General features: G+C 38.6%; 1 protein-coding gene across 1 annotated transcript in view; it reads left to right on the plus strand.

Annotated features, from left to right (window-relative positions):
* Positions 1 to 12,320, plus strand: part of snd1 (staphylococcal nuclease and tudor domain containing 1) — a 167,220-nt gene that overhangs the window by 116,293 nt on the left and 38,607 nt on the right. The window contains exon 17 of the mRNA XM_052577497.1: positions 105 to 293. Within this exon, the coding sequence (XP_052433457.1) occupies positions 105 to 293 (189 nt within the window). The remainder of the gene's footprint in view (positions 1 to 104; positions 294 to 12,320) is intronic.

Raw genomic sequence — 12,320 nt, forward strand, 5'->3', positions numbered from 1 at the left:
TTTGAGACAAAGTCTCTTTCTCCGCCACCGCAGTAATGGAATCTCAGCTAATCCCAGATACAATACATTAAGTATTTTGCCTCGTCTCTCTCTCTTTCTCCTAGGTGGAAGTGGAGGTGGAAAGTATGGATAAAGCAGGAAACTTTATTGGCTGGCTTCACATCGAGGGTGTGAATTTGTCCGTAGCTTTGGTGGAGAATGCCCTGTCGAAGGTCCACTTCACTGCAGAGAGAAGCTCCTACTACAAGACTCTGCTGTCTGCGGAGGAAACCGCTAGACTGAGGAAAGAGAAGGTGAGTTTGGTGGAAATCCAGCATGCCTCATGCAGACTTAGGCTCTATTCCAAAACCAACTAGGCGACATTTTAAAGCATCATTGGCTCACTTTTGGCACAAAGCCTGTGCTAACACAGTAGGCAGCAGCGTTATCTTTTAAGATATCTTCTTTTGGCCAAAATCTAAGGCAGCACCAAAACCCTTTTATGGTAAGCCAGTTCACACAGTGGCCATTTTGGCAACACTCCAGACAGAGATTTTATTCATTGGATATTGAAAGATGTTGATCATGATCGGTTTAATTAAATATTGACTGTTACCCAATATTTAGGTTGCTGTGTGGATGTTTTTGAACACACTAGCATCAGATCCTGTCGGAATCAATTGTAGAATCTATTTGTGTCACACACCGGTTTCCTGTCCTTGTAGAATGTTTCAAATCAGTCCCTTACAAGTTTTCAATTAATTTAGGATGCCTTTCAAGGGTTTCTGCTTGTATAAACAGTAGAAATCTGGGCTGCCCAATAGGTTTTGAAACAGAGCTTCAGTCTTCACTCAGATTCAGAAATTCATATGTATCCTGCACGCATCTGAGAAGCACAGAGATTCATTACTTACTATTCCAGATATCTTCCAGCCCCAATCTGGTAATAAATATTAGCTCTTTTCTGCCCAGCATGCTTTGAGCACCTGGTGCTGAGGCCAGAGCCTGTCATCCAGCGTATTTTTGAACAAAGAGAATAAACAAATCTGTTGTCATGTTGCATTAGCAGAACAAATGTACACCGGATCTCCAAAAACAGTGGGAGTTGGAGAAAAGGCACAGGAATGAGTGTGTAGCTCAGGGGGTGCCACAGGGCTATGTCTTTGGCACTATCAGTTTTGTTCTCTTCTCCCCACAAAGCTGTGATTGATGAAACCCTCTTCGTCCCTGGTCTCAATCTCTCTCTTCATTTTCATTATGGCCATTACAGCCCATGGAAAGCAACAGCCCTGGTGGACAAACAGCACTCCTGCCAGCTGTTTCTTCTGTTCTCTATCCCTCATTTGGTGAGAGAGAGAATGGTCCTGTGCTAATAAAGATATGATCTACTGCCCAAGGTGATGGAGAGCATGTTTCTGTCTTCTTTGAAAAATCCATCATTTTTTACATCTCTAAATCTAAATCTCTCACCTCTCTGTCACCTCACCTACAACATATCGCACCAAGTTCCAAAACATATAGCCGCATCTTTTTTTTAAAAAGCCATGCTATCAGCTTCCAGCTCCTGTGAAAATAGCAACCAATCTGAAATGTGGATCCATAGATCTTCCCTTCTGATTGAACTTATGCCTGGCTTAAAAAGTAAATCTTGCTTGTTTACACTCCCTTAGATATGCGCACAGACACTCGCAAATGCAAAATGATTTGCACTCCTCTCCTCTGTTCCTCGGTGTCAACTCGCTGTAAAGAAAGCATGGCATGTTTTGCACTGACACCTTGAGGAAAGTGCAGATTGACCCTTATTTCCTGCGGGTTGAATTGACTCACTGATTCACTGACAGTGAATCAAAGACGACAAGTTTGGTTTGTTGTGCCCCCAATCTTCTGCTCTCTGGCCCCGTGGCTGTTCGGAGGGGGCCACCAGCACAAGGCCACCTTTATGTGAATGTGTTTGTGGAGAGAAACCCATGGATTTGGACAGCTTTATTGTTCTCAAAGATTGTAGATGCTGGTTGTTGGGTCTGTCCCAATCCATGCTTGAATTTCCCTGGCCACTCTGGATAATGGAAATAATTAACCCTTCAGGACAAGTGGAAGAAGGAAAGGAAAGCTGGGGTCAGCATTTCTTTTCTCTTGATGGCCTTCATTTCCACCACAGCCAGAATTTTTGTTGTTGTTGTTGTTGTTGCATTGAGCAGTGTTTATTTTACTTTTGTTTATTGTTCCCTTGTTGGTGGATGGGGAAGTGTTAGATATTTGCTGTGTTAGGTGTCTAGTTCAGAAAGTTACACCAATGAAATGCACTGGGTCAAGTTTCATTAGTTTTTTTTTTTTTTTTTTTTTCACTTTTCAGTGTTCTTTTATAATTAAAGAAATAAAGTGGTCCAGTGGCTGTAAAACAGTTAAAGAACCAAGGGACACCAGGTGACTTGAGGTTTAATTTCAAGAACTTTTTTTTTTATTATCAGCAATGGAAAATTTTAGGCTTATATTATTGTATAATATATCGGTTTTTGATACAATTTGTAGAAGATCCATGAGTTTGAAGCATCTAAGTGGGCTGTTCAAAGCCCGAATGTGTGGTTGTGTGGAACAGTCATTATAATTGAAAGTATCCCCATGCAAAACTAGGTAATAAAACGAAGTAATTCATTGTTGATGAACAGAAACGTTCAGAAACCGGTCCCATGAACGCCTGCACATTTTCTTTGCTCACATTAATTTTGTTACAGTTTCCCTATAGATTGAGGGAATGCATTTAAAAGTTCCTCTAAATATCATGTGCTATCAGTGCCAACACTGCTCTGAAATGTAAACAGTTGCTGCATGTAGATGTTAGAACACTTCTGGTTGCCGGGCAACAGAGTTATGGCTGCTGATTAGAGAGCGGTTTATGACCCAGTGTGCACCGAGCCAACCCACATTCTCACATCGCACAACACAGGCTATTAAAAAGAGCCGTGTAATTACAACACACCAATTATGAGGAGGCAAATCTGAAAAGAAGTCAGCTTTCTGTTGAGAAACAAGGCCTTCTGTCATCTCATATCTTAGATTGGTCTACTTCAACCAGGCTCTGGTGGATCGCCCCATTGATTCTGGAAAACTGGTACAAACCAACCACTGATGACTATCCACCCTTAGATCATCATCCTCATCATTGTTCAGAACATCACTGAGCTTGTCCGCTTTTGACCCTCTTAACAGTCCCGCCGCTTCCACAGTCACTCGTTTGTCTTCTTGTTCCTGTCTTTTCTAGTATTATTGGGGCATAATTCCATCACTAGGGGGTTGATTTCAGCTCTAATAGCCTCCCCAGGCTCTCGTGTGCTTTACAACACCCGTGACAGGGTTCCGCAGGGGTTGAGAAGGGCAGCCGTCTGCTTGTGACATTTAAGCTTGATAAATTTGTATGGTGGTTGAATGCAGCTCAACGCCACTGGACCAAGGTCTATAATATCTGGAGAAAGGATGAGAACGTAAATTTAAGTTCTTTCTATGCTATTAAGTTACCTCCAAAACAATCAGACTATGGTATAATACCATATTTGCATTTCATAGGACTCTTTAAAAAAAAGTTGCAGTATTTTATTTTTTTTGCCGTCATAATTCTCAGTTAGTGAGAAATCCATTGTGCTTTAGTGGAAGATTCTGTGATTTGGCACTTTTTACCTGAAGGCAGTTGGAGTCTCAGGTGAGTCTAATGGAACCCAAGTTTTCATCCTTGCATTACCACATTAATATATAACTTGGCGATGAAAGCATAGTGCTCGCTATCATTCTTTAGGAGTTATATTTCGTTCATGTTGAGCAATGTATTTAAGAATAGGGGTTTGAGGTTCCCAGGGAACACATGATTGTAGAAAATTGTTAGCCTCAATGCAATGCAAGTTGCTTTGGATAAAAGCGTCTGCTAAATGCATACATTTACATTTAATTTAATAGATCATATAATATATATCATATGTATGTATGTATGTATGTATATATATATGTCTATATATGTGTGTATATATATATATATATATATATATATATATATATATATATATATATATATATATATATATATATATATATATATATATATATATATATATATCTCAGACTGCTTCGTTATTAACAACGAAGCAGTCTGAAAGTTTTAACACTTTTTATATCATGCTCTCTTTTTTCCAGCTCCAGAATCAGTGAAGCAGTGGCTGTTTCCATGGCAATATTATAAAATGCAACAAGATAATTACATATATGCCACAGATGAGGTTATCTGCGTACTTCTGAAAGTAAATGCTATTCTGGAGTTTTCAGGTGTTAGGTTCGCAGTTTTGAATCTTGAGTTTTTCCCAAACTCAATCAAATTTTATTCAGTCAGTCATCAAGTGCTTTATCAGAGGTGATTTCCGCACTGTCTTTGTGTCTTTGTGTGTCTGTGTGTCTTTGTTTGTGTGTTTGTGTGTGTGTGGACGTTTTTCTATCCCAGTGGGGACTTAACCGCAGTACACACCAACTCATTGGGACTGCCAATGTCATGACCTAATTTGTGGTCCCAATGGGGAAACAAGTTGTGTGTGTAAAAGTTTTACATGTTGTTGTTTTTATTTATTTAATAAATAACATGAGGTTATTAATCTTTCACAATAAGACCAGGAAACATGTATTAATCAAGTAAATGGGGTCTTGACTTTAATCAGGTTATTTAGAGTGGCATCTCTCTTTTTCTTTCTCTCTCTATTTCATCATGCCTGTGCCTTGAGTTTCTGTAAACTGCATTAAGTGCTGTGTAGAAATGGCACTAAAAGGGAACTGCGTGATTATATATGTATTTCCATTCGGTTCCTCACTACTCTCACCACTGTCATCATTGCCTTGTAATTTAACAAATGGAGGGCAGGCTGTGTCAGACAGGAACAACCAGAGCACTGTGGTGAATCACAGTAAGAGTTATCCAATTAGACACAGCAACTCTCCCTGGAGGCTTGCGTTAAGGCCTGCTTCGCCACAACAGGGACTTGGCCAGCTAACGAGAGATAATAAACATGGCAGGACTGATGTCGCTGATGTAAAACACTGGCTGTAAACACATCAGCATGCGTACACAGACTCCTGAACCAATCAAATTTGAGAGTGTTCGTCTGAAATATTCATGTGAGATTCAGGCTGAACATTACTTATGGAGTTATTTAACAGTGCCTGTAATAAATGAAAAAAAAAAACGTTTTTTTTTTTTTGTTTTGTTTTTTTGTGGTTAATCTTAAGTAGGGATTCAATCAATATTGTTTTTTTGTTTATTGTCTGATAAAATATGCAAAACTCATGTTAACATAAAAAACTGTGCTTTTGACACATTAAACTACAGTAAAAACACATCAAAAATTGATATTAATATTAACATTAATTTATTTGTTTTGATACTGAGATTAGTCATTTATAATCGAGTTTGTTACTATCAGTGTTATTGTAAAGTGTTTGTCATAACCTTTTTGTGTTTTTTGGTCACTCTCACAAATACACTAAAGCACGATTTTGTAAGTATTTTTTTTAGCCGTATACAGCAGTCAGGTTTCAAAATGATTGCATCTCATTTGATAATCCCAGTTAATTCCCTGGCGTGTGCATTATTGTATCGTAATTTAATGTACTTCAAAAATTCATTGCATTAAGTCTTTCTGCTCTCTTTCATCGAGGTTTCCTCTGTGGCAAAGTTTACTCAAGTGCCCTCCATACAAAATCAGAACAAAACGCCTTGCAGCATGAATCTTGAACAAACAAGAAAAGGCTTTTTGCGCTCTCGTGGCATTTCTGTGGTTCCTATTCCTCATTTTGAATTCATGAATGATTGCGGTATTCCTTGCTACATAGAAATGAGAGAGCCTCCCCTGGCAGAAGCAGTGATTATGAGCAGCGCGAAGAGTTCGTTCAGGTCACCTCTACGTTACGGATGAGCGTAATCCATCCACGAACCCCTATCAGTATGCGCGGTCTTTCTGAACCTCCCCCGTGCTTAACATGGATGTTTTTGTATGTATTTTCACTTCACTTGGAACCTCAACCGAGGTGGTACTAAGTATTTTCTCGTTTTTAAACCCACGCATAGAAGTTTTGTTGTGCTAAAAAGTTTGGCAGAGCTATTGACCGTGTTCCTGCAGATATGCTAATAAAGATCTCTGCATTGGTTTCCATTGCAAAACAAAAGTTTGAGTGTTTACGCACCCAAGTGTTCTTGGCTGGCAGGAATGCAAATTGGTTCTTTCTGTGCCAACAAACTCTACAAAAAAGTAATTAATTCTTCTCGCACTTTTAGTAAGGAAGCTAATTATCGTTGTGGTGACACTTAGCAATGGCTTCATATATAGTAGCATTAACTTTCTCCTTGCCAAGCCATATGACTTTATTTTTGCTCAAATATTTGTTCCAGACGGATTATTTTTTATTTTATTTTTTTCTACTCTCCTTGTCTGACCTGTGCATGTGCAAAAAACGGTGATACACTGGCCCAACCAGCCTCTGCGGTTGTATTGCCAGTGTTTAACCTGAACAATAAAAATAATAATAATACAAATCGTGGCTGGTTAATAGAAATTGTGAGTTATTCTGGTTAGTTGCATGATGTACTTTTGATCATGCGGTCATATTGTGAAGAGATTGACATTTAAGTAACAGCATGTGCAACAAACTACAATACGGTTAAAATTAATTAAAATTAATAAACATTACTTTACGAGTTGGTTACATGGACTACAGATACCTTTGCAGCATTTGTTAATATAGGTTAATTCAAATTTCATTTGTATTAAGTTTTTATTACTTTTCAAGTTTTATAAATCGACATTAATGAATTTTGAATTAAAATGGATGGGTTATCAACATATATTTATGGGTAATTTTTATATTTATAAGTTAACATTACTAAATGCTTTACAAAAAAAAAAGAAAAAGTGGTAATACTTTAGGGACCAACTATCACAATTAGCCGCATATTAGCATCCATATTACTAGCATATCGGATGCGTATTGGTACTTATAAATCATATATTGTTTTATATTTCATTGCCCTATTTTAGATCCCTTAATCCTGCCCAATACATTAGCTTCATAACTACCTTACTAACTATTAATACGCGTCAAATGTTGAGTTTGAGGCGAAAGTCATAGTTAATAGTAAGAATTGGCCCCCAAACTAAAGTGTGACCAAAAGAGTTTACTGTTGGTCCATGATGACTAATGAATTAAATAGTTAGTAATTTACTAATGCCAGAACTTTGTCAGATTCTAATGCTAATCAGTTGTTATTTATCATCTATAATACTGCTAAGCTAAGCTAACAAGAAGAACCAATTTTGCTTACACTAAAATCTGTAATTTCTGAATATTATGTTGTTACTTTACACCCTAATTTTGCCACTAGATCAAAAGTGCTAAATTCTATGGAGAATTGTGTCCTATAGAGAAGCTGTCCCTCTTGGGAAATTCATCTATGTTTTGATATATGTTCACCTATACCGGTTTTGCTTTGTGTTGGAGCATGTGTTTGTGTTGACATTAGGCGCTCTATGCTTGCTTACCACAGTACAGGGCAAGAAAAAGATCATCTCTCATCACACAAACGGCAAAAGCTGTGAAGGTCTATTCCATACATCTCATGGATTATGTAAAATGTGCATTTCTGCATAGAAAATGGGCTTGGGTCATCTACTCCTATGTACACACACTTCACTTACGCACAAGCTATTCTTAACAGCCCTGAAGGCAAGCCACGGCTCTTTATAACCATGCACACAAACACACATTACAGCAGTCTGTCACAACTCGCCTCAGTAGAAATAAAAAAAAAAAAAAAAAGTCATGAAATCATTTACACTGTTTTGAAATTCTAGTGATATCTAATATCTAGATATCTAGAAATATCTAGTGATATTTCTTGTAACCCTAAATGTAGCCCCCAGATAAACCTTTCTGCATTTTTTGATATTCATTGAAGCATTTTATTTTATTTTTATTTTTTTATTTTATTTCATTTAGCCATTTTTCTTATTTGGTCCTCATTTTGTAGGCAAACCTTGACCCGCACACTCATTTACTCACACACTTCCTCTTGCACTCTCACAGACTCGGGCATGCATGCGTGAGGAACTTTGAACACTTAACGTCAATGCCAGCTTAAAGGAGAGCCGGCGAGTGCATGGGCAGACAGGATGTAGTGACAGACCAGCCGTGTAAATACACAATCTGCACAGACACAAAAATCCATCCACATCGAGATGGATTGTCAGGCATCTGCATATATGCAGGAAGACATCTAGCTCACTCTGCACTTCTAATGTGCCCTGGCACACACATATACATGCTTGTGCAAACACAAGATGTCACCCTAACTGTGTGTCCTTGGCCGTCCCATAGCTCTCGTTTATGGGATATCCCTCTAGGCTCTTGACGGACACTCTTTTAGGCAGGCTTGTGGTTCACCCATGCAGAAAGAAGGCCATAACACTTCCACTAGTCCCATTCTCATGGGGGAAGCGTGATGTATGTGTGTTTGTCTGTTCAGACTGTAAATAGATATGACATTGCGAATTGTATTAGTGCCGATGAACACATGCTTGGATACGCAGGCAAAGTAGAGAACAAATTATGTTTGCAACCGCTGCATATAGGATACTAGGGTTATTGTTGTCGTTGTTTTAGGGATTTTTATGCGTCTATGGTTGAAGGAAGGTTGCCCTGCAATTGCACAAAGACATTTGCCCCTCAAGGGAGACTGCAGACCAAGAACGGCCATTTTTCTGCCTGAGATGATGGCAGTAATGTTTCCAGTCGTGTTCTGCAACGTCAAAAGCCTTTGAAGTGAAGAGGTCTGCTTGCACAGACAAATCTGTGTATCCAAAACACTGGAAGTCAGTGGACGGGGCCAGATTTTTCTGATGGTTTAAAGCTGATGTTGAATCATAATAGACCATATTTTTTAGCTAATAAACATTCCTGGTCTTAGTGTGCATGTGTCATTGATTTATACTTTTTGTTTTACATATGGATGCAAAAAAATAAAAAATGACTAAAATATATTTTGATATTTCTATATATATATATATATATATATACAAAATTCAAGGTATGAGACAAAATGTGTTTAGCGCTGCATTAAACAATGATACAGATATATGCTATAGACAGTCTTATACACACATTCATGTTTTCAGTTTTAATTTAAAAACTGACATTTAGTGTCTGGTTGGACAGATAGGTAGATGGATGGAAAGATGGATAGATGGGAAGATGGATGGGTGGATGATTGGATAGGTGCGTGGGTGGATTGATGGAGAGAAAAATAGGTAGTAAGCCAGGTTCCCCATTCCTGATTTCTGCCTCTGATTTATATTGAATGGTTTTTCCAGAAGGTTCCAAAAATAGAGAAAAAAAAAATAGAGATTATTTTCATTTGCACTCTTGGTGACAGTATATTTCTAATATTATAGTCCCGAGTCCCTCCGTCTCTGCAGCCTGGGGATATGACAGTAAAGGAATACATAAACCGTCTACTTGTCCTTTAAATTCAGCAGTGTTTAGATCTAAATGTCACTTGCTCTGAGATCCACACACTCTGTGTGTGTGTGTGTGTGTGTGTGTGTGTGTGTGTGTGTGTGTGTGTGTGTGTGTGTGTGTGTGTGTGTGCGTGTGTGTGTTTGTGTGTTTGCATCTGTGCAATGAATTTGATTGCATTTCTGCTCCTTCCAAGTGGAGTTAGACGTATACACACAGGCATGGCATTTCCCTCTAGCTTGCTGACATTTGCTCCTTTCTAGGAGTACAAACTCTCCACTGCCAAAACGTTTAGTACCCTCAACTCGGCTGTCGCTTCAGGTGTCCTCTCTAATAGCCTGACAGTAATTATAAAGAGTGGACCTTCTCTTGTGCACGCCCACTAACATTTACTGAGAGCAGACGCTCCTTACTGTGTCTTTGATGCTTTTTGGCGGTGGGACATCCCTTAAATCCTGGCTAATAAATGCTAAATATTTGTTTCTTGCTGGCAGAGTTTGCTGCCGTCCTTTTTGTTTCAGAATCATTGTCATTCCAACCCTTCTCACGTCTGGTCCATTACCAGACTCCAGCGGCGTTACAGCTGCTTTTCACTGAGGAGTCTTGTATGTGATAACTTCACTGAATCAATTTAAGCTTGTCTACAGTTCCTGCTAAACCAAAACAGATTTTCAGAAGATTTTTTCTTATTTGGTTCAAGTGTATTGAGTTTCTCGCAACTCCGTCGTCCAGAAATGTGTCTGAAGCCTCCTGGGCCTTAAACCCATCATTATACGGCAAGATAAGAGAATCCATGCTTTCAGCGTCTTTCTCTCGCTATTTCCACCTGTTTCTATCTTTCTCAGGTCACCGTGGCTCTTTCTCTGTGTCATGCACACACAAACCCTTGAGAGAGAACAGTAGACAGGTTTAAGCCAACAGTTCTAGGGTTGGGGATTCAGCTTACGCTACAGCTAACAGCTCATCAATTTTCTTTATTACCTGCTCTAAAAAAAAAAAAAAAACGACGTCTTCAGTGCAGGGAGAGGCTATTCTTAGATCTGCTGCAAATTTCCCTCCTAAATGCATACACTCACTCTCCCTACGTTTTTTTACGCTCTTGTTTCTCCTTGCAACAAGATCATTCATTCAGATTGCTGATTTATTTGCTGTGCTTTGTTTGCAAGCAAAATGGCTGTAAGCATCTTGTGTGTGGACTCCAGGGGCTTCAATTGCAGTCATCTCAGTCTGCATTTAGTAATGGGTTTGTAATGGGTGAATTTTTACAGAAATGTTCTGGGTTTAATACAAGTTAAGTGCTGTGACATGCTGTCGATTTACTATAGAAAATAATTGTGACCTGTTCCTCAGGTTGTAAAAATAAGCAGAAATTGCAGTAATACACTTACAGAGTTTCTGAAGCCAGGCATTGCTCTGCAATAAAGTAACGCTCATAAAAAGTTTTGAAAGTTCAAAAGACTTTAACAGTTTGTTTAAACTGTTGCCTACAGATTTCAGAAATCCCTGATAATTTGCCCAAATTATATGATAAACAAAACATATTAATGGCATATATTTTAATGTTTTTTTTTTTATATTATTTTTATTTTATTTGAAAAAGAATGTAACGCATGAAAAAAGTCTCACAAACCTTGGTAAAATACAAGCAGTTTGTTTAACAAAATAATAATTTACACTACATACACTAATACACAAATAATGATTAACATGCTTCTAAATATTTTGCGTATTTAACATATGCTTTTATCCTAAACTCCTTACAGTTGAGGAAAACAAGAGATTTATCATAAGGAGGCAAGGTCTAGCAGTGCAAGTTTTCAAACATTGTCCAGAACTGTACAAGTTAGATGGAGGGATATTAGTGTAGTGATTTTTATCTAATTTTATGATCTATAAAGTCAATATTAATCAAGAGCATGTGACGTGCTGTCCATAGAGCATAACTTGAATCTGAAAGAATATTTTAATCAGATTGTGTTGTTTTTTTTTTTTTTCTTATTTTCTCTCTCTGTCTATTCCCCCATCTTTTTATCATTTTTTTCTATGTATTTGATGTGATTCCCTAAAGGCTTTAGTGTTATATCTGGCGTTGAATGCGGGCAAGTGTGGCGGTTGTATTATTTGTGTTTGTTTGCGTACTTGTTCACTCGGGTGCTTTCATGCATGTGTGTTTCTGTTCGTTCTTTGACACTCCATCGCCTGAAGAGTTGTAGCGGGCCCTAAGACCCCTCAGCATCAATCACACACAGCTCCCCTCCATTGTCCGAGACCATCAGTCTCTCATGATGACCCCTCCTGACCCCCATGGACCTGTGGGTTTAACATCCAGACATTAATCTGACCATGCCTGGCTGTGCAAGAAGCCATTTTGGGTTGTGGTTACAGAACGCCACAGGCTCATTGACAGAAGGAGCCATTTCTTCAACAGGAAAGCAAGTGGGCTCTTTTTCATGTGCTGTCAGTGTTTGTTGGGGCAGAGAGTGAAAGGAAGTGGCTCAGAGCCTGTCGGCTTCTGCGATTCTATTAAACATGGCAGTACATGGCCAGGACTGCACTCCATGCTCTCACAGGAAACTCAATCAAGAATCGATCAGAATGAATCTGAATCAAATTAGGGTGTCAGATTCACTCGACAACTTCCTGTTTTCAGTAAATCAGAGTCAGAGTGATGGCTCACCATTTGAATGTTTTAAAGCGACAGTTCACCCAAAATGTAAAACGCTGTCATGATTCATTCACCCTCCAGTTGTTTCAAACCCACGTTTTCTTCCATGGAACACAAAATTAATTCTGAAGGTTGAATTCTC

Source organism: Carassius gibelio, chromosome A4 (genome assembly GCF_023724105.1).
Source record: "Carassius gibelio isolate Cgi1373 ecotype wild population from Czech Republic chromosome A4, carGib1.2-hapl.c, whole genome shotgun sequence".
In the NCBI taxonomy this organism is placed as follows: Eukaryota; Metazoa; Chordata; class Actinopteri; order Cypriniformes; family Cyprinidae; genus Carassius; species Carassius gibelio.